The following is a 23,544-nucleotide window of genomic DNA, read 5'->3' as shown; positions in this document are numbered from 1 at the left end:
TCTCAGTCTTGCCACATCTTCTTTCAGTTCCTTTACTTCCTTCATGAGGGATTCAAGCTGAAGACAATTTGTACATGGAATCACTCTCCCTGCTTGGGTAACATTTTCTGTCTGCACAAATATGTCCCAGCCATACTGTGGTTGCAGAAGTACTTACACCTGGAAGAGAAAAGAAAGAGCAGAAAATCCTAGCAAACCAATGCCCTGTTCCTGGTTGGCTGAAGAGCCTATAAATCAAAAAGCTCCGCTTGGGGTGAGCGGGAGGGAATTAACACCAGAGACTTTCCTCAGCAGCTATTTGTACCCTAATCTGATCTTATGCCCTGTAATGCAACCTAAAATACTGATCTAGATTAAAACACTTTTTTGTATGAAACCCTAAGAGAGGCTTTAAAGCCTACACTATTGCCTAACTGATTTTGCTGAGCTAAAAAAGAGAACTACAATGAAATAACCTACTGAAACCCAAATTTACCTTTCCCAAGTTTGAAATCAGCCAGAGGTCTCTCCTCAAGGAGCGCTTTTCAGTTAGGGTGAGAGGATTTACACTGCCATGAAGTATAGCGCGCTTGATCTAACTTAACAGTTTTCCAGGCCTCTCTCTCACTTACTACTCCCCAAAGTCTCAAAATGGTCCTAAATAGATCCAAAGAAATCTTTTAGTCAACAACAGCTCTCTTCTCAAGTAAATATATGCCAATTATATATGCAGATAACTGTGCTGTGAAAATGATCTTTAATGCAGAGCCTCTACAACCTCTTTCTTAGAACCAGGCTTACTGAGGGCTAGGCATTAGACCAACATTCTTCCCCTTAAGGGTCACCTGTCTAAGAAAGGGTCTAAGAAAGTCCTCAAAGTTCAGTCTCCTAGAAATACTGGGTTTCGTTGTAAGCTATTTGAATTTAAGCGTGCAACCATTGTAACAACTTCATATATTGATTCTTGATAGATACCTAGATGAGAAAATCTTTCCCTTCATATCAGAAAGCAGATTCTGAAAGTTGTCACCAAAAATCTCATGAGCAGAACATGGCCCTTAGTTTGTTCCTTCAGGGTATTGTTTGGCCATGCAGCAGCTACATTTCATGTATGCCTCTACATAGATTGACTTCAGTGGACTCTTAAAGTTCTAGTGAGTCCCAATCATTATTTGCCTAATAAAAATGAATGACTGGATTCTCCAATTTCAAGGTTTTCTGTTCCATCAGCCCCAACAACTGGTGTTAACCACAAATCAGTGACATAAGTTCAAATTAAAGTCCCCTAGAGCAAGAGCAGAACTAGAACTTCATGAACAGCACAAGATCTCTATAATCACATAGCCTCATACTGGCCTTGACAAATCAGATTTCCTTGTCTGTATCAGCTTTCAGTATAGACACCAATTCATCCAGTAGAATCTTTTGTCATTACTGAAGATCTAGGAAAAATTCTTCATGCAAATGTCTTTGTCTAGCATTTATCACATGAATGTTGATCACTTAGTAATAGCATCTCTCCAGCTTTCTCAAGAACTGGAAGGTATCATAATAGCTTCTAGGATGCATAGAAATAGAAACAATGGTATTAAAGACCATGTGGCCTTTCAAGTATGAAATCTCAAAACCCAAAATATAGCGAAAAACCACCAGCAACTACCAGATACCCAACAATGTTTTTCAAAAATTGATAAAGTACTTCTTTGAAGAAAAAGATCTCAGAAATCCACGCCAAAAGATCATGCAATCTCTTATAGGCTTAAATGTAGATGGGGGTGTTCATTCATTGATCAAAAAACCTTCAGTGTAATTTAATGGTGCTATCTTTTGCAAACTTTATTAATACTTTCAAAATTGTTCATCTTTCATTTTTAATGTTTTCCTTTTTTATATATTTTTTAATAAAATCCCATCAAAAAATATCTTAAATAATTTACATTCAATAGTTCAGATTTAGTAAATCACTTATCTCAATTGTAGCATCAAGAAGTATTTTTTTCTCCTCCTTCTGCTATTCAGTGACTATAGTGCACCATTATAATTGCTTTAATGTCTGCCTTTAAAAACCTTGTTGGGTATCTGGTCTTTCAAATATGCCCATCCTTACGAACTACTAAGCTCTACAAGAAAATCATACATCAAGTGGAAGAGGTTCTTCACATGTTGTGTTCAAGGAAGCTTGACCTACTAACATGCTCCCAACTTTTCATCATCCTATCTCCTCAATAAAGGTTCATCTAAGTGCAGTGACTGCTTGACCTACTAACATGCTCCCAATTTTTCATCATCCTATCTCCTCAATAAAGGTTCATCTAAGTGCAGTAGCCTTGTATTGCTACGTCCATTAGTGTCCAAGTTTATTGGGGGGTGAAGAGACCACTTGTTCCATGGGGCCTTAATGTAACTGGCTTAACCTATGAAAAAACCCTTTGGGCCCATGACGACAGGAGAGCTTTCTCAGTAGCATTAACTGTGGTGCGAAGAATAATGAAGCTCTAAATACTCATCCCTCATTTACTGTATTTGCAATTTTTCCACAGTAGGGTAGCCCTTGAAATTCACCTTATATTTCTGCTGAAGGTGATGTCAGCTTTTCACATTGGTCAATCCTTGATGTTTATCACATTCTTCCCATAGCCTAAGGCACACAAAATTGAATAGGCCTTGCACAAACTGGATAGTAAGATAGCACTGGTTTATTATGTGAAAGAAAGGGACACATCCCCAGTCCATGCAACCTCCTGTATCCTTTGATGTTATCAAATTAAGAACTGCAAAATAACACTACGATCTAGCAGAATTATAGTTAAGGGGCATAGTTATCAATGTGGGCTACTACTAAACTAAACTAAGCCTTAGGTTTATATACCGCATTTTCTCCACTGAAGTGGAGCTTGACATGGTTTACAAAGTTTAAAAAATATGGGAAGAGAGAAGAGAAAGAGTTTACAAAGCATAAAAAAAGGGGATGTAATCAGGAGAAGAGATTATTATATGCTAGAGAAAAGCCAGGTTTTCAGTTGTTTCCGGAATAGTTGGAGGGAGCCTAGGTTCCACAGCGGGACAGTGAGGTCGTTCCAGAGGCTGGTGATTTTGGAGAGGAGGGATCTACCCAGTTTACCTGCGTGGAGGATGCCGTGTAGAGAGGGGAAGGATAGTTTATGTCTGTGGGCAGATCTGGTGGTAGTTGGTGTCGGGGCGAGGAAGGATAGAGGGATTAGGGGCGGAAGGATGCCGTGAATGATCTTGAAAGCCAGGCAGGAGAATTTGAAATGAATTCTGGAAAGTACTGGGAGCCAGTGAAGATTGGTAAGTAGAGGGGAGACGTGGTCATATTTGCGTTTAGCAAAAATCAGCTTAGCCGCAGTGTTCTGGATAAGCTGGAGTCTGCGAAGACTTTTTTTCGTTAGGCCTAAGTAGATGGCGTTACAATAATCGAGTTTGGATAGGATGATGGATTGTACAAGGACGGTAAAATGCTTTTGGTGACAATAGGATCTAACTTTCCTCAGCATGTGGAGGCTGAAAAAACAAGATTTTGCTAGGGAATTCAGGTGATCATTGAGGGAAAGGGAGGAGTCGATAGTGATGCCAAGGACCTTGCTTGAGAACTCAAGGTGTAGAGCAGGGCCTGTGGGTAGGGTGAAGAGGGCGGGCAGGTGAGCTAATTTTGGGCCGAGCCAGAGTAATTTTGTTTTTGATTCATTTAATTTCATCTGTACTTAGAGGGACCAGGCGTGAAGTCTCATTATGCATGATGTGATGTTCTCTTGGAGGTTAGTAAGGTTTGGATCTGTTTCGAGGAGGATGAGGATATCGTCTGCATATGTGTAAATTGTTTCAAGGGGGGATAGTTTAAGGAGCTTCAGGGAGGTCATATACATGTTGAAGAGAATAGGGGATAGGGGAGAGACCTGTGGAACACCACAGGATGGTGTCCATGAAGCGGATTTGGAGCCGTTTGTGTTGACAATGTAGGAATGATCGCGAAGGAAGTTTGAGAACCACTTTAGGACAGAAGAGTCTATCCCAATCTCGGAAAGTTGGTAGATTAGTATGTCGTGATGCACGACGTCGAAAGCCGCGGAGAGATCAAACTGTAGGAGAACAGCAAATTTTTTTTTCTGGCGTGTAGTTGTTGCACCTTTGAGATTAGGGAAACTAGGAGGGACTCGGTGCTGAAATTGGGCCTAAATCCGTATTGGTAGTGTTGGAGAATGGAGAATCTCTCTAGGTAAGAGGAGAGCTGAGTGGCGACTATGGTCTCTAGAAGTTTTGTTAAAAGAGGGATGTTTGCTATGGGGCGATAGTTCGATGGTGAGGAAGGGTCAAGATCGGGGTTTTTCAGAAGAGGGGATAAGGAACTTATAGATAATGCACCAGATTGGTTGTATTTGGAATGGCGCCTTATGTTTCCCCTAAATTTAGTTCATCTTCCAAGTATTAACATACCTAGAAGATACAGAGAAAATAAAATATTAATGGATACTTGGAAAACGTTGAGGTTTATAAGTAAATTAACACCTATCCCAATAAACAAATCAACTAATCAATCTCTATGGATAAACTCCAAGATCAAAATTGGCGGAGCTCAAATCCTTTGGAAGAACTGGATTATTGCAGGCATTAGATCTCTAGATGATGTTATTTCAGAAGGTAAACTGCTGGAGTTTTCACAATTGCAACATAGATTTGGTCTTAGTAAAACACAAAGTTTTAAATGGTTGCAATTGAAGCAGGCCATTCAGGTTGGGTTCCCTGAATGGAAAACATTGAATAATCAATATAGTTTAAAGTTCTTATGTTTTCAAGCAGACTTCCTAGGACATCAAGCTGCATTGTGGTATAAATTAATATCTGGATATTTGAATAAAAAACCAAAAAATGGTCTAAGAGATATTTGGAGCATTGAGATTAAGCATCAAATTAATGCATCTCAATGGCCACTAATTTGGTCTTGGAGAATGAGATGTACAGTGTCAGCATCTATGAGACAAACTTGGTTCTTTTTATTACATAGAGCTTTTTGGACCCCTACACGTTTACAAAAATTAGATAGCTCTAAGTCCAATAAATGCTGGCACTGTAATCTAGAACCAGGGACGTTAGATCACTTACTGTATCATTGTCCCTACATTAAAAGTTTTTGGAATGCAATTTGGCCACAAATTAATAAATTGATGGAAAATCATATAGAAATATCATATGATACAGTATTATTTGGAATGATGATGAGAAAAAAAAGTCAAATTTCACCAGAAAATAACAAGCTTTTATTAATCATGACAGGGGTTGCCATTCAGCATATAACCAACAATTGGAAGAATTATAATAACCTAAATTATACATTTTGGTGGAATACAATATGTCATATATTCAAAATGGAAAGAGTAATAGCAATACAAAGAGGGACATATACTAAATTTATAAAAATATGGGGGCCATTGACAAAATATTGCAATGAATAAATAGTAGAATTTCTCTTCTTCTTTTCTTCTTTTCAATATCTTCTTTGTGACACACATGAAGGGGAGGGTAGTGAAAATAATATTTACATAATATGATATAATATGATATACAATATGTAATGTATGATTGGAAAGTACTAGAAGGGTGGGGGGAGGGAGAGGGGATAAAAATATATTTAAAATATGATGTATTAGATATAAAAGTGATATTGTGTATTCATCAATTGTATTTTAATATTTTGTACACTTTATGTAAAATTTGAAAACGAATAAAAATTATAAATAAAAAAAAAAAAGAAGAGGGGATAAGGCAATGTGTCTAGGACATATTATGTTACCATTAACTTGTGCAATTTTAGCACAGGTCTCATTTTATGCAGTGAGATTTAGTTATTAATAACGCGTTAAAAATAAAATAATCCATCTTAACAGTAGTCCATGTTGATAACTTCCCTCTTAAATGATACAATGCCATGGCATGACAGTATCATTTGCCTTTCTGTACCCACTTTTTGTAGAAAAAAAATGTATTGTAAAGACTGTAACTTGGTATTCTCATCATATCTTTACAAGTCACTACTGTCTGAACAGTGAGGGGCTCATAAAACTTAAACACTTCTAAAAACCCGCCCAAGTCAGTACTTGGACGACCTTAAAGACAGGTCGTTCAAGTGCCGATAATCAAACTGATTTTCTGGATGTGTCACAGGACTTTTTAGGCCTCTGAATCCCGCTGTGTGCCCAGAGCTAAAAGGGGTGTATATGGAGGAGTGGTTAGGGCAGAATGTGGGCAGGATGGGGGTCGACCTAGACTTTGTCGTCCTGCAGGGATAATTGAATGTTTTACTAGACATCCTGAACGAAACTTAAACGTTGTGAGTTAAACAATATATAAATAGTACCAAATATATAATAAGTACCAAAAAGTTATCCAAAGTGACCAGATAACCACTGCAGAGACAAATAAAGACCCCTACACACACCCCCAGTGTTCACTGACCTCCTCACACACCCACAAAAATCAGAATAAAAAAGTACATAACTGTCTCCAGAATATCAGCACCTGATATAGGAAAACCTAGTAGAGCTGCACACAAGTGTCTTAAATAGCCTGGGAAGTAAGCTAGTGAACTATAGAGAGGAGGACCCAGGCCCATAAGCCCACTACATTTATGGTAGAACATATGTGCCCATCAGAATCCCCCAAAGCCCTACTCTACTGCCATATAGGTGCCACCTGCAGCCATAAGGGCTATTGGGGTTGTAAACAGGTGGGTATAGTGAGTTTTGAGGGGCTCACCATAACCTATAAGGGAGTTATGTTTATGTAGTGCCCTTTTTGTGAAGTTCACAGCAATGTCTTCTAAGATGCCCCACTGCTCTGTTGCCATGTCTGGGTGGCCAGTCCATTCCAAGATTGGCCTCTTCCACGTCTAAATGGTCTTGTTCTGGGCGTTTGGGACTTGGACAAAATTTTGGTCGAAAATATGATATAAAGATGGACGTTCTGGCAGTCTGGATGTGCAATAGCCTGGACATCCAGATAGATAATTTTAAAAAAAATTCTAGATGTATTTTTTTGAAAATGGGCATTTTCCTACTGCCAACTTTGGGCGTCTAACACCATAGATCTGAATCAGACTTAGATGTTTGTTTTGATTATGCCCCTTTGAGTATGTCTCAAAGAGATACTTCATCAAAACAAGCAGTTTTCCAAGGCCTTAACTTTCCCCATAGTATATCTTTTTACTGGTCTGCCCTACAAAACCAGAATTTAAGCACAAAAAAGGCTACCTTCAGCTTGGGATTCTCCATTGCATGGTTAATTCACCCATAGACAGCATAAATCAGGCAAAGATATCTGTCCACCTTCCCTGAGAGTTGACATCTAAGTTCTACATTAAACCGAGAGGACTCAGAAGGTAGCAATTGCATAAAAAGTCCTGTGCATGCTTAGAAAAGTATAGGTTTTTTCTGAGATATGAAAGAGATGACTGTGCTGGTGCTGTCATATAACATCACCCACTTATGTGGTTTATCCTTTTATCTATGCAGCTTTACTTACTGCTCCATAAAGGAAAAGGAGAGTCAAACCCATGAAACAGCAAGATCACTGTTTGTTTGTTTTTTGTTCTATAGCACCCTGACAGTGCCCCTTCTGTAAATACCTTTTGCCTTAGTACATCATGGATCATAAAAGGTTGCATGACTTATTCTAGAAAGAATGCAATGAAGACTTTTCAAAATCCAAAACCTCATTTAACTTTTTCTGCTGCATTCAGTTGGTTAGAAAACTTTTCTTTCACAAGGCACTAAATAGATAGCCAAATCTGAAGCATTTACCATTCAACTGTTTCAATGTCTTTACTGTAGGACTGCAGAAATGTTCCTGAAGCGATCCCTGGAAATGAGGGAGCGAGTTCTAGGACCAGATCACACTGATTGTGCCCAGTCCTTGAACAACCTTGCAGCACTGTACAATGATGAAAAGCACTATGATAAAGCTGAGGAACTGTATGAAAAGGCTCTTGATATCAGGAGGAGAGTGCTGGCCCCTGATCACCCATCTCTGGCTTACACTGTGAAACACCTCACTGTCCTCTACAAACGTAGAGTAAGTACAAGTTGACACTAGTCATCTTTTCAATGGTTTTAAGAATATAGGAATATGAAGGAGGGAATTAGATTTTTTTTATTAACCACTAGTTCTGTAGCGAAGACATAGGATTCTGTACCAAAGCTGTTACTTCCCATTAGTCGTGAATTTTCAGAAGGGTGTTACTCAAAAATTCAGCTCTACAGGGAGAACATCTTTAAACCTACCAGAGACTTTTCTATTCTATGGACTTTCACAACAAAATTCAAATTTCTGACCAACTGACTTTCCCGCCAAAATTCAGATTGATGGATTGCCCTGTTCCCAATCAGGTCAGTGAACCCACTATGTCCAAAGTCACACTGCAGACTGCAGAGCATATCCTGAAGAAAGCCACAGACCAGATGGGCCGTGGCAGACTATATGGGCCGTGGCCCTTTTCTGCCGTCATGTTCTATGTTTCTATGATGGCTGAAATGTCAGTTTCTACCTGACAAAGATGCAGTGAGACCCGGAAATCTGCAACAAGCACAATGGCAGCTGTGGAAACCCTGAGAGAACAGCTCCCTCTTCAGTTTTTCCTTCTGAAAGTGAATGCAGAAGATGTGTTCTGCTCTGCTTTCTTTTCTTATTTTTGGATATTTTTGTTGTCAGTTCTCAATTTTCCTGCATGGCCTCAGTGCTCAGAGGTCCCTTTCTCGAGCTTATTCCACCGGGGAAAGGATGTAGTCCTGTATGGGCAGACTGCTGCTCCCAGGCCAATCTCTTGAAGTACCTGTGGAGCTAGCTTGCTTTGTGTCCCATCAGGAGCTGGGGTCTGTTCCCCTGGGAGCTGGCTTGCCTGTTGATTTATCAGAGGCTTGAGTGCAGGCTGTGGGGCCCCTGTATAACAACCCTCTGAATATCAGGGAACCAGCTGTAGAGTTTATCCCGCCACCCCCGACACATCATGTGGATTTGTGGAGGTGGGAGTCTGTGATTGGGGTCCACCTTACCAGCAGCCAGAATATCTACCATGGCCAGCTTGTTACTAGCATTTTCTGAGGCAGAAATCCTTTCCTGGCAGGCTGCTGCAAGCTGACAGGCAACAGAAGTCATAGGGAGTACTCCCATTATTCCCTATGGGGAAAATCAGAGGGTCTGATAAAATCAAATTCAAGGGTTTCTGGAGTTAGTCAGGTTCCCCCTCCTCCAAAACCCCTTTTACAACATTTTTTGTGGAGCTCCCTCATACCTTTTTAGGCGTGAATTTTCTGGCTGCAGTCATCTTAGATTTTTAGGAATTTTTTTTTCAAAGTACTTTGCCTCTAAACCCCTTGTTTTGCCTAGGGATTATGTACAGCTGGCTTATGAATTATATATTTTTTAAAATATTTCTACAATTAAGTATTTCACATAGCCTGGGTCTCTGTGTCGTGTAAGTAGGCAAAGCTTGCTGAAACTGGATGAGGTATTATGGTTTTCCCTAGCACCTGACTAAGATATGTACGTAACTTGTTTATGTAACTGATTAGTCATCCATAAATCTACCTACAGGGGTTTAATTCTGATATGGGCATTATTAGAATATTAAGTGTGATATAGAGTATAAAATGTTGTATTTACTGTTACATTTACTGTACGTTTTAAAAAAGAATAAAGAATTGCAAAAAAAAAAAAAAAAAACCACCAGAGAATGGTGAAGTTTTTGGAATCCTGTGGATTACAGGACTGGAGGCAACATGGATTCACTAGAGGTAGGTCTTGTCAGACAAATCGGATCAATTTCTTTGACTTGGTAACCAGAGAATTGGATAGAGGGTGTTCGCTAGATGTGGTGTATTTAGATTTTAGCAAAGCGTTTGACAGTGTTCCACACAGACATCTGAGTGCCCTTGGGATGGGTCCCAAAGTGACGGGCTGGATCAATAACTGGTTGAGTAGAAGGCGACAGAGGGTAGTGATCAATGGAGATCGCTCTGAGGAAAGTGATGTTACCAGTGGTGTGGCTCAAGGTTCTGTTCTTAGGCCTCTTCTTTTTAACATTTTTATAAATGATATTGCTGAAGGGTTGTCTGGTAAAACTTCACTGGCTTCCGGTGATTTCTAGGATTCACTTTAAATGTACCTGCCTAATTTTCAAGATCCTACATGGCATTCTTTCTCCCCTAATCCCACTATCCTGGAATTCTTCGAGACCTGACACTACCAGATCTGCCCACATACTCAAACCATCTTTCCCCTCGTTAAAAGGTGTCATGTATGCAGGTAAATTAGGGAAATCCCTTTTCTTCAAATTCACTGAGCTTTGAAATAACCTCCCTGTCCCCCTGTGGAACCTAGGCTCATTCCAATTATTCCGAAAGCATCTTAAAACCTGGCTTTTCTCCAAAATGTAAAGCTATCTATTTAAAATGTAAAGCTAGCTATCCTCTTCTTAACTTCTAATTTCTTATTATGTCCTTCCCTCATTTATTGAATTACCTGTATACCGTGTCGAGCTCTAACTTTATGGAGATAATGCGGTATACAAACTTAAGATTTAGTTTAGTTTAGTTTAGTTTAAGATTTGGCTCTTTGCGGATGATACCAAAATCTGCAATAGAGTAGATACACCAGATGGTGTGAATAACATGAAAACCTGGCAAAGCCTGAAGAATGGTCTGTAATTTGGCATCTAAAATTTAATGCTAAGAAATGCAAATGGGCTGCAAAAATCCAAGGGAAGGGTACAGTTTAGGGGTGACGAACGTATGTGCACAACAGAAGAGTGGGACTTGGGTGTGATTATATGTGATGACCTTAAGGTGGCCAAACAGGTTGAAAAGGTGATCGTGAAAGCTAGAAGGATGCTAGGGTGTATAGAGAGAGGTATGGCCAGTAAGAAAAAGAAGGTATTGATGTCCCTGTATAAGACTTTGTTGATACCTCATTTAGAATATTGTGTACAATTCTGGAGGCTGCACTTTCAAAAAGATATAAAAAGGATGGAGTCGGTCCAGAGGAAGGCTGTTACAATAGTGCATGGTCTTCATCATAAGGAGTATGGGGATAGACTTAAAGATATCAATCTGGATACTTTGGAGGAAAGGTGGGAGAGGGGAGATATGATAGAGATGTTTAAATACTTGCATAAAATGAATGCACATGAGTTGAGTTCCTTTCATTTGAAAAGAAGCTCTGGAATGAGAGGGCATAGGATGAAGTTAAGAGGTGATAGGCTCCGGAGTAATCCAAGGAATTACTTTTTTAAAGAAAGGGTGGTAGATGCATGGAACAGTCTCCCGGAAGAGGTGATAGAGACAGAGACTGTGTCTGAATTCAAGAGGGCCTGGGATAAGCACATGGTATCTCTCGGACAGAGAAAGAGATAATAGTTACTACGGATGGGCAGACTAGATGGAGCCATTTGGCCTTTATCTGCCATCATGTTTCTATTATAGAATCATGCTTAGTGTCGCCTATGCATATTTAAGTGGTGCTCAGCATCCTAACATTTAGGCATCCCCAATTTATACCAGGATTTTCTAAGCCTAAAGTTAGGCGCTGCTATCAGAGCCTAATGGTACCTGATTCACAAAGAAGCTTCTAACTTGAAAACAAGCCCACAAACCACCACTACCCATGCCTACGTTTAGTGTAGGCACTTTGGGCTAGGCGCCTACTTTTTATAGAATCAAGGTTTTCGATTTAGACACCTAACTTTCAGTTAAGTCCTATTAAAGCCGATTGTGAGGTGTTGAGTGCCAATATTGGCACTGATTAAGCCTATTGCTTAATTAAATTAGGCGGCGATATTAGAGCCTCACTTTAGGCGGACTTTATAGAATCAGGGCCTTAATGTATTAAAAGTTTAACACAATTTTTTTAAATTCAATATTATAAACTCAGCCTCTCACCCATTTTTCCTCTTAGCTATGTACACATGCTCATCAGTGCCTTTTCCAACTTTGGAGCCCTCCTATTCAAACAGGTATTCCACCTTCTCCCATTCACTCATCAGATTCGCTTTGAAATTATAGTCCATCTTTGGTGCCTGGAAGCTGGGGGCCCTGGAGGCACCTGCACTCCATCCTGGAAAATGGACAAGTGCTTTAAATAAAAAACACAAATAGGGACACTGCTACATTTGTTTATTGAATGCCCCAATCTCACACTGAAATAAATGTGTAGCTATTATTGAAGAAAGAGACTTTGCAAATCAGAGTACAGGTATATTGCTTCTGGGAAATAATGAATCACTCAAGGATCAGAAAGTGCCTAAAACAAAAATTTATACATATTGGGGGCCATTTTCAATAGGATTTGGATGTTTTGAGAAAAGCATCCAAAATTCAGGTGGAGAAAATGTCCATTTTCAAACCAAGATGTCTATCTTTTTTTTTTTTTTCTTTTGAAAATGACCCACCTAGATGTCTAATATTGTCATTATAAAAAAAAAAAAAAAGCTCAAATTAAAAACATCCAAAACAAAACAAGAGCCAGCAGTTTTAATAGACTGGTCACACAGACATACCAGCAGAGCAATGGTGCGCCCTAGTGGGCACTGCTGTGAACTTCACATTAAGGATGCCAGGTACATATCCCACCATTATATAGTGAGCCCTCCAAAACTCCCCCAAAACTTACTGTACTCACCTGTCTACCACTCCACTAACCCTTATGCCTGAGGTGTTATCTATAGGGCAGTACATTAGGTTTTGGTGGGCTCACACTTTTCCACCCCAAGTTGTATTAGGGTGACATATGGGCCTTCTCTGCAATCCACTGCATTACCTTCCAGGCTACTCCAGAAACCTGCAATGTACTGTTTCATGCAGATATTTGGGGGTGGGAGGAGATCAGTGACCACTCGGAAAGTATATGGAAACCATATTTTCATCCCTCCAATGGTCACCTGGTCAGTTTGGGTACCTTTTGGTCCTTACTCATTTTAAAAACAGGTCTAGCCCAAAATGTCCAAACTGTACCCTGGACGTTTTGTAAAATGTCCAAACTGTACCCTGGACGTTTTGTAAAATGTTTATCACTGTAAAATGTCCAAGTGCTAAGCCCACCCTAATCCCACCCAAAACACACCCCTTAAGATGGTGCATTGGAGACAAAACAACCTGAAAGACATCTAAAATGTCAGTTTCGAAAATGCCCATAAGTAAGATGTCCAAGTACCAATTTTTGTCATCTTTTGGATGTCTATCTTCTTTGAAAATGAGCCAAATTGCATTGATACTGGTGAAGAAAGTAATTCTGCAGTTTTGGGTTGTGGAAGAAGAGCTACCTCTCCAAGGATGGCTGCTAAGAATGCATAGCAAGACATTGTTTGAGCTGCAGACTTATAAATCATAAACTCAAATGGTTGTGTTATAAGCAGCTATGGCACAGGTTTCTACAAAAGTGCACCCTAAGCAGTAGTAATAAGGAGTGAGTGTGGGCTTCCTCCCCCTCCCTGTTGTTGTTGTTTTTTTATTGCTGTTTCCTTGCACAGTCCCAAAACAGCATTTGTGATTGGAAAAAATATTTGTGTATATTTAGGATGACTGAATGAACACAAGTTGAGAGGTGTGCAGTAATGAGTGGTGTGGGTATATATGAGTTTAGGGTTACCAGACAACCAGGAAAACCCAGACATGTCCTCTTTTCGGGAATGGACTTTCCAAAACATGGCAGTTTGGATTTTGGAAAGCCCTGAGCTCTGACTGCATCAAGCATGCGCGGATGATGTCACACCCATCCCTGCGTATGCTGGAGACCCTCCAGATGTGGTCCGAAGGTCGGTAAAAAGAGATGAGGATTTTTGGGGCGAGGCTGGGGGCGGAATGAGGCGAAGCTGAGGGCGGAACAGGGCAGGGCTATGTATCCGAGTTTGTCCATCGTTAAATATGGTAACACTATGTGAGTTGTATGCATGCTAGGAATGGGAATGAAAGAAAAACATTTACCGAGTCTTCTCAGTAGGTGTCAGCCCTGTGAACATCTCAGAAGTCAATTGAATGTTGGATTTAACTGTCATCCTAATTGAGGCTTTCTTTTATTTTATTTTATAGGGAAAGTTGGATAAGGCTGCACCTTTGTATGAGCTGGCTGTTGAGATTCGACAAAAATCGTTTGGCCCTAAGCATCCTAGTGTAGCTACTGCTTTAGTAAACTTGGCAGTGCTTTACTGTCAGATGGTATGTTTATACTTTTTGAGTTAAGTTATCTGACTTTTCCTCTCTCTGGTGGTTTGCATGAGACCAATAAATAAATAGCCAATGCTTGCTGCCTATACTGCAGCCTAGAACTCAGGCCCGGATTTTATAAATGGCGCCGTTGTCAGTGGCTGCCTTAAAAAGGGCTGCCATTTATAGAATCGCAGCTTCAGAAAAGGTAAGTGCCAAAAATGTAGGCCAGGGTTTTCAAGGCCTACATTTCTGTTGCCTACCTTTTATGTGAATCATGCCTACGGAAGCGCTTTAAGATGCCTAATGCCACTTTCAGCGTTAGCCACGCCTACAGTGGTGTTAGGTGTCGTAAAGCGCCTCCATAGGTGCGATGCATTTGCCGTGTTTTAAGATAATATTAGGCACCTACATGTTTCCTTTTTAAAATGCTTTTTTATCAAAAAAATTCCTAATTCCATATGATATACATTTCCCAGCAATTAGGACATCCAAGTGCCAGGTTATACTGTTTTTGGGATGTTATGTTATATGTGCTAATATACCTAGCAGAGTTCAATATGGTTGCAAGTCAAGAGACTGGACAATATTCCAGGAATTACAATTTAAACAAATACTGAATATTAACATTAAAGTGTTTAACAATAAAGTTTAAAAAGATATGAGTTCAATGGTTTCCTAAAAGCCTTGTAATTATTTAACTTCCTGATACTTGATGGAAGAACATTCCACCATTTGTATGCTTGGTAGGAAAAGTGCCAAATTCCTTCTCTATGAAACTGTATGAAGCAAGCCGAAGTGATTTTTCACTCAACTACAAGCAATCCAGAAGGGGCCAGAGACAAGCACTTACTCCAAGTTTTGTCTAATAAACCACCAGGCATTAATTACAATGGGGCTAATATAAGGAAGTGGCACTGCTGGGTGTAGAGATCGGCCATAAAGAGCCCCCTTTAGTGCCGGGAGAGTATTCACCTGTGCCATGTATGCATTCCTGAGGTTTAGCCCAGCCCAGACAGTAACCTAGGGCTCTAGACCGGTGCTGGGTTTGCCAAAGATGGAGTGCAGGTGCCCCCAGAGCCCCCAGCTTTCAGGCACCAAAAGATAGACTATAATTTCAAAGTGAAACTGATAAGTGGCAGAAATGTTATGGCTCAGGGTTAATGAGGAGTCTACAAGTGAGTGATCCAGCCCCATAGTATTAATACCAAAACTGGATGGCTCAGCCTGTTTTTCAATGCAGTTTCCCACTTTGACGCCCACCTAATGGCAAAAGTAGAAGACCTGGTGGAACAGTTGGGGGGAGCCCAATATATTTCCACCCTGGATTTGACAAAAGGATATTGGCAAATCTCAATATAAGCAGCATCCCGAGAGAAGACAGCCTTTATGTTTATTAATATTTGATATCCCGCTCCAGCAAATCACAGATCTAAGCTGCTACAATTAAAATTAGGTACTTAGAACTTCCCTATCTCTCCCAAAGGCTCACAATCCAACTAAAGTACCTGAGAAGATAAGGAGAGAAGAAAAAGAATCAAAACATAGGAAAATTAAAAGAAGTTAAATATTAATAAAATCTTCTCAAGAATTGGTCAAATCAGTCATATTTTAGTGCAGGTCTTAATATAACTGAATATAAAATATAAATAAATAAATTATAACCAAAACAAATGTAAGGAGGGGAGAAAATTGGAATCAGTCATTAAGGCAAGGTCGAAGGTAGCAGGAGGTGGGACGATTGAGGAAGGTTCAGCAATAGGCAAGGGGAAGAAGCCAATCTCTAGGACCCATGGCATCCGAAGGCAGGCACCTCCCAAAGCTGAAAGTTCAAGTCTGCCGAAAAGAGAGGAGGGAAGGTGGCCCACAAGAGATCCTCCCCGATGCTGGCATCGATCCATCAGCCAGCATCATCCCAACGTGGCGCTCTCCAAGATGCACCTCCCAGCTGAGTCGTCATGAAGGAGCCGCTCCTCACTGCACTGCTTGGCAGCACACCACCAGGAACCGACAGCTCAAGAGGCACGATCCTCCGACACAAGATCACAAAGACAGGTATTAGGCCTCGCTGACTGAGCTGCGCCAATGGGGAGTTAAAGGAGGCGCCTAAGGACACACTCCTTACCCCAGGAAGTCGGTATCAATTTACTGTCCTTTCTTTTGGATTGTATAGGGCTCTTGCAACCTTTTAAAGGGTTTTAAACCAGGTACTAAGACCACACCAGGGGTATGCCAGTGCATACCTGGATGATGTAGTGATATTCTCATCTTCATGGAAGAGTCATCTCAGGCACTTATCCACTGTATGTGACTCCCTGAGGAAAGCAGGACTAACAGTTAAGTCAAAGAATTACTCACTTGGCCAGCAAAAGGTCAAGTACTTGGGCACCGGGTGGGAAATGGATGGGTAAAACCCATAATTTCAAAAGTGGAAGTCATTCAGAAAACACCTGTCCCAAAGACAAAGAAGGAAATGAGGGCATTTCTAGGGCTAGTGGAATATTATCACAAGTTTATTTTCCCAATTTTCAGAGGTAGTGACAGATCTTACCAAGTTACTAATAAAATTTCCGCCCTAATAGGTTAATCTTAAGGAGGCCATGTGCTGAGAGCCTGCCCTGTACTTAAGAATATTTATTTCAGACAGGAGTTCACCTTGCAGACAAATACCTCCAGAGTAGGACTGGGAACTGTAAGGACCTCGTTTTAGGTAGATAAAGTGGCAAAAATAGCAGCGAGCTTTATCTGGTTACATTCGCTTTGTGACTGCCCAACAAATGGCCTCATAAGTCCCTCAAAAAGGAGAAGGGAAAAAGTCAGGGGACTAGTAAGGAGGAATACCCAGTTAATGTATTTAAGCCAGAAATTAACAGAAACAGAAGTATTCCACCACAGAGAAAATGTGTCTGGCAGTCAAATGGGCAGTAAAATCCTTATGTTACTACCTACTAGGCTGACACTTCACCCTAGTAATGGATCATGCCCCATTGAAGTGGGCAGGGTTAATGAGAGAAAGCAATGCCAGATAAATGAGGCAGTACCTATCCTTCCAGACTTATGATTTCACAGTGAAATCTAGTGGGGGGAGGGTGAAGAATCATATAAATGCTGATTACCTGTCTCAGGAGGGAGGAAAGATGACCTCTGAGAAGGAGGAGTCCTGAAAAAAAAAATAAGAGAGAAGGTATGTGATGGGTTATATGTCCCATCATGGGGAGTAAGGGTCTTTGATGGAAGAAAACCCCAGAGATTGCCTGGCACAGGTGTCAGCAAGAGTTGGGAGTGAGACCCTAGGTCTATTGGTTTGGTCAGAGCGAGGCTAAGACCCTGCATGGGAGTTGCAGCTTAGCAGGAAAAGCTGCGCAGGAGGTGGCAGGGAGACAGAGCCAAACCTTCGAGATTATTATTTAATTTCCTTGAATAGAGGTTATAAAACTAGATTGATTGAACGAGGTAGGATAGATAAATTAGCATAGCATTCACATAGACCTGGCCAAGGGAATAAAACTTGGATAAAGGAAGGGAATGAACCATATTTGCTAGGCCCTGAGGGGCAGGGTGGGCATGGGGGATAAGAACATAAGAAGTGCCATCTCCGGATCAGACCTTCGGTCCATCTAGTCCAGCAATCCGCACACGGCATAATTTTTAGTCACCTATATCCCTCTATGCCTCATAAGAACATAAGACATAAGAAGTTGCCTCCGCTGGGTCAGACCAGAGGTCCATCGCACCCAGCAGTCCGCACCCGCGGTGGCCCAGCAGGTCTATGACCTGTCCGGTGTTCCTTGACATAGCCCTATGATCCCCCTTTTTCTTCTATCTATACTCTTCCTAACCTTTCTCTACTTTTATCTGTACCCCTCTTCCTAACCTATCTCTATTTTTATCTGTCAAACAACTAACCCAATTTAATTGATAATTAAATTCAACTGATCGAATACAGCCAGGATTGATTACAGCTGTCCTGTTGAAACTCATAAGCCAAATTCCAAGTCATGGAAGAATGGTGTGTAAAGAGACTCCAGTGTCAAAGATTTTAAGGAAAGGCTCCCTACAAGAAAGAGCCTGGAATTCTGACACCTGGTCTTGCCAATGTCACAGCCACCAGAAAAACTATCTTGTCAAATCCATCAGCGATGTTTCCTTCAGCGGCTCAAAAGGAGCTTGGCTGAGGCCACGGAGAACCATGTTAAGACCCACAAAGGGAATAGGGCTTTGACCGAGGTCTGATGCATAGTGCACCCTTCAAAAATTGGGCAATGTCTGGATGAGATGCTAGCGTAGTTCTTCAGACTTGAGCCCTAAAACAAGAAAGACTGTCAACTTGGTTGACCTCTCTCTCCCAGAACCTGAGGGGAGGTGTGAGAACCTGGAGCTCACCTTGACCAAGAAGGGGTCTTCCGATGAGGAATACAATGTCTCCTGGGTGTTCAAGGAGAAATGTAAGGATTGTGCATGGACTATCTTGGAAGACTACTGCTTATGCATAGGCCTTTGTGGGAGGACTACTGGTTGTGTATGGCCATTTACTTAAAGTATATTGGAAACTCAGCTCACATCCTTGAGTGAGTGGCAGATTGGTTTATTAGAGATTTGGTCTGTGCCCACAGTTAGGTAGCATGACAGGTATAGAGTAGTGAAGTCACAGGAACTTCATCTCCTGATGCTCCTGTACTAATCTGAATTTTACCTGCAAACTAGGACCTTGTTTTAGGTAGATAAAGTGGCAAAAATAGCAGCAAATTTCATCTGGTTACATTTCCATCATGTCTGCCAGCAAATGGCCTCATAAGTCCCTCAAAAAAGAGAAGGAAAAAAGCAGACTGGAGGAGCCCAAAATGGCAGACAAAGGTGTTTCCTCTTTCCCCGACATCATGTACCGCATGAGCAGCAGAGATCACCGCCAAGATGCAAATGGTTCTAGAGCTCACTATTGGCAGACAACTACAGATGATTCTAGATAAACTAGGCTCTATGGAGCAGCAAGTTTATTGCCTTTCTGTTGGATCTTCATGAGGTACAGCGCAGAGTGGGTAATGTAGCAGATGAGGTGCAAGCTTTGGCAGATGAGAAACCTTGGACTCTGGAGAAGATTATGGCACTGGAAAATAAACTGGATGACCTAGACTAGAGAATCAGTCGAGGAGGTATAATCTGCAGCTCATCAGCCTGCCGTTATCCTTAACTGATGCCATGTTGCACACATTTCTGGAAACTTGGCTAGTGAAATCATTAGAGCTTTTCTTAACATTGGGCCCTTTGCAGATCGAAAGGGCATATCGAATGGGTCCCAACAGAGGTTCTATGGAGAGGCCTAGAGTGATCATCTTGAAGCTCTTAAATTATGCCCACAAAGCAAGTATACTTCAGGCACTTTGGGTGGGAAAGTCATTGAAGTACAATAACAGGCAGATCCTCTGTTTTCAGGATTACTAAACAAGAGCCTCAGCGGCGCAAAAAGTTTTCTCACTGTTATTTGCCCACCTGGTGTCCAAGCAGATATGTTTCAGTCTGATTTATCCAGCCTGTCTAAAAACTTGGTTAGATGGTCAATCGCTTATCTTTGAAACAGCTACTGAGGCAATGCAATTTGTGGATGGACTGAATAAAACATAACTGACTCCATATTCTCTGTTGGTTACACCATTTTAGCTTGGGATCATACATGTGCCTTTTTGTGGGAGACTATACTTTGCTTTACTGTTACATATATGTAGACCTAGAGACTTGTTGCAGTGCTACACTGACTGTGTATATTCCCAGGATCTTTGGATGGTGGATTGAATGAAGTTGTTGTTGGTGGTGGTGGTTTTGGGGGGTTGTTGTTCACATCAACTTGGGGAGGGAGTATTGAATCTGAGATCAGAGTGACCCCAAGGGGGTTAAAACAGCACATGTGTGTAGGGGGAGGGAGTAAGGAAGGATTGGGGCTTGGGGGATTGGGAGGAGGAGGGGTTTTACTAGTATGGATGACTTGTACATGTGTGTGGATTGGGGGGGAGGAGTTTGAAAGTTGTACCTCTAAACAGGTATGTCCATAGTGGGCTGGGAAGATGGTGGCTGGGATGCCCTGCCAGCAATCAATGTTGGTTATTACTTAGGCTTCATTACGGAGTTATTTTGAGGGGGGATGGCCCTTGAATGTATCACTTGGAATGTATTAGGCATGCTAATGCTTGTGGTACTTTTGAGCATCAGCTGCTATGTTGGAGTAAATATGCAATTAGTGGTAGTTGGTGGTTTTTGGCTGCTGGTGGCATGATCCTCAGATATTCAGTGTTATAAAATTCCCCTCTAACCACCACACAGAACTTTTCCTGAGATTACATTAGCTTTCTTTCATGCTGTGGTCATATTTTGCATGTAGCATGGTTATATTTGTACAGATTTTTGACCACAATCGATATAACAGCACTTTACATTTTAATCTATAATGGTAGCAAAGTAGCTAAATAGGAAGCACTCAAATTAAATCATTCTCGTTTGCACCCCCCCCCCTCCCCTTTTACTAAGCCGCAGTAGAGGTTTCTACTGCCTATCTAGATTCAAGATGACTTACAAATCAAGAAGTTTACATTTTTTTGTTTTGTAAATCTTTATTCATTTTCATATGTTACATCAAGTGAATGACATAAATTTAATAATAATTTTAAATATACATACTTGATAAGCTCATATATTAATATTTAAGTTAACATTTCATTTAGAAAAATTAATATAATATTCATATTATTTCAGAAATCTAAATTTATATACTTCTTAGTTAATAAAATATTATCCCCTCCCCTCCCCCCCTTCTAATCAAATATACATGAATAAATTTTTAAATGCAAATTCTTTCCATATTTCATATTATACATTCAAGTATTAATATATTGTATATTATTCAGAAATATGTTCCCCCCCCTTTCCCTTTTAATCAAATTCTAAACATGGGAAAATTATTATTCTTTACAAAATTCTGTTAATGGTCTCCAGATTTTTTGAAATTTATTAATATAACCTTTTTGTGTTGCTATAGTGAGCTCCATTTTGTATATATGGCAAACAGAATTCCACCAGAAGGTGTAATTCAACCTATCATGTCTTTTCCAATTGAAAGTGATTTGTTGTATTGCTATTCCAGTTAAAATAAATAGAAGTTTGTTATTACTTGATGAAATTTGACTTCTTGCTCTCATTGTTGTTCCAAATAATATAGTATCATATGTCAAGGCTACCGGATTTTCTAACATCCTATTTATTTGGGGCCAAATTGATTTCCAGAATGTTAAGATGAATGGACAAAAGAATAAAAGATGGTCTAATGTCCCAATTTCAACATGACAGTGCCAGCATCTATTAGATTTAGAGCTATCAATTCTATGTAAACGTGTAGGGGTCCATAAAGCTCTATGCAAAAGAAAAAACCAAGTTTGTTTCATAGATGCTGACACCGTACATTTTAACCTCCAAGACCAAAGTTGTGGCCATTGAGATGCATTAATTTGATGTTTTATCTCAATGCTCCAAATGTCTCTAAGACCATTTTTTGGTTTTTTATTTATATATCCAGATATTAATTTATACCACTGTGCAGCTTCATGACCTGTTGAATTTATCTGGAAACATAAGAATTCCAAACTATGATAATTAGTAAGATTTTTCCATTCAGGGAACCCTACCTGAATGGATTGCTTCAATTGCAACCATCTAAAATATTGTGTTTAATTAAGATCAAATTTATGTTGCAATTGTGAAAACTCCAGCAACTTATCATTTTTTATTATATCGTCTAAAATACGAATACCTGCTAACATCCAATCTTTCCAGATTATTTTGAAGCCGCCGATTTTGATCTTGGGGTTAAGCCAAATTGTTTGAGTTGTTGATTTGCTAATTGGAATAGGAGTTAGGTTACTTATATATCTTAAAGTCTTCCATGTATCCATAAAAATTTTATGTTCTTTGTATAGCCTTGGCATTATGATACTAATAACATTACTAAGACGTAAAGGAAACATGAGTCTCCATTCTAGCCAAAACCAGTCTGGAATATTGTCAGTGGGCTCTGGGAGGATCCAATACATACCTTGACAAGAAGTTTACATTATGTTTAGGAGTTACAGCAATGAAATATAAAGTAAGCATACTGTGAGGTAGTTATCAGAGACAGGAGATGGAGTAATCATTCAATACAGGGGAACATTGAGCTATCATTAGAATTACAGTACAGCAGTTTGAAATACAGTTGAGTTAGATACAAGTAGATTGGTGTGATTATGTTATGTACAGGTCTTCCACATTTCAGTTCTAAAAAAACTTTACACTTCCCCCTCCCCATTCGCGGTTTCCGCACTCGCAATTTCACATAATCGCGATTTTTGGGGAGGCAGGGGGAAACTCCCCCCCCCCCCTATTTTTGCCTTCCCCCTGTCATCCCAACCTTACCTGGTGGTCTAGTGGGCTTTCGGGGCAGGGGCAATCTTCCTACGCTCCTGCCCCGTGTAGATCGCCAATAGCAAATGGCTGCCATGAGCTCCCACCGTAGTCTCGAGAGACTACGGGAACTCATGGCAGTCATTTCCTATTGGCGATCTGCACGGGGCAGGAGCATAGGAAGATCACTCCTGCCCCGAAAGCCTGCTAGACCACCAGGAAAGGCCGGGATGCCAAGGTAGGGAGGGAGGCGGGGGTGGGTCAGAGCTGGATATTCGTGGTATTTCCCTATTCGCGGTCCAGCTCTGCCCCTATCCCCCGCGAATAACGAGGGAGATGTGTAATCAATTCAAAATATAGCAATTAAGTTACTCACATCATGCTGAGAAATCAGATCAAGTTACTTCATTATTTAAAATATAATAAAATATAAAAGTAAACATTGGCTCCCGATCAAAAAAAAGAGAATTATTTATAAGATCTTAATCACAACCTTTAAGGCATTTAAAATAGGCTGTCCAGATTATTTGGCTAGTTTTACTATTCCATACACTTACTCCATCACACATTCTATGTTCCCTGAATGATTCATTTGACACTTCTGGGCCACAAACAAGCGCATGTTAAGATCACCAAACATAGTGCCTTTTATTTCTTGGCTCCTGTGACTTGGAATAAACTTAAAGTATGACTTACTTTAAGAAATTTAAAGTCAGCATAAAAACATGGCTTTTTGATCAGGCCTGTGGCTCCTAACTGTTTAAGCTGAAAGTTCAACTTTCTCTTCCTGGCACTGAACCCAATCTGAATGTGGTTTACATTGTTTGAAATACTGTTATGTGCAATCAGATGGCTGGACACATTGAAAACAACCATGGGGATAACATTGAAGGACATTACTAGACTAGCACAAAACAGATTTCTTTTCAGCTCTGTAAATGCA

The 23,544-nt window shown here is 40.4% G+C and overlaps 1 protein-coding gene across 5 annotated transcripts in view; it reads left to right on the top strand.

Annotated features, from left to right (window-relative positions):
• NPHP3 (nephrocystin 3) overlaps positions 1–23,544 on the top strand; it is a 267,264-nt gene that overhangs the window by 176,299 nt on the left and 67,421 nt on the right. For all 5 annotated transcript variants that reach the window (XR_004538010.1, XM_033929971.1, XM_033929970.1 and 2 more), the window contains exons 25-26: positions 7,821–8,061; positions 14,067–14,192. Coding sequence is in view for 4 of the 5 variants with exons in the window: in XM_033929971.1 (XP_033785862.1) it covers positions 7,821–8,061; positions 14,067–14,192 (367 nt within the window). In the remaining variant the exon portion in view is untranslated. The remainder of the gene's footprint in view (positions 1–7,820; positions 8,062–14,066; positions 14,193–23,544) is intronic.

This window comes from Geotrypetes seraphini, chromosome 2, assembly GCF_902459505.1.
Source record: "Geotrypetes seraphini chromosome 2, aGeoSer1.1, whole genome shotgun sequence".
NCBI classification, from domain to species: Eukaryota; Metazoa; Chordata; class Amphibia; order Gymnophiona; family Dermophiidae; genus Geotrypetes; species Geotrypetes seraphini.
Note: the sequence above shows the minus strand (reverse complement) of the source record. Positions and strands in the feature narration are given on the sequence as shown.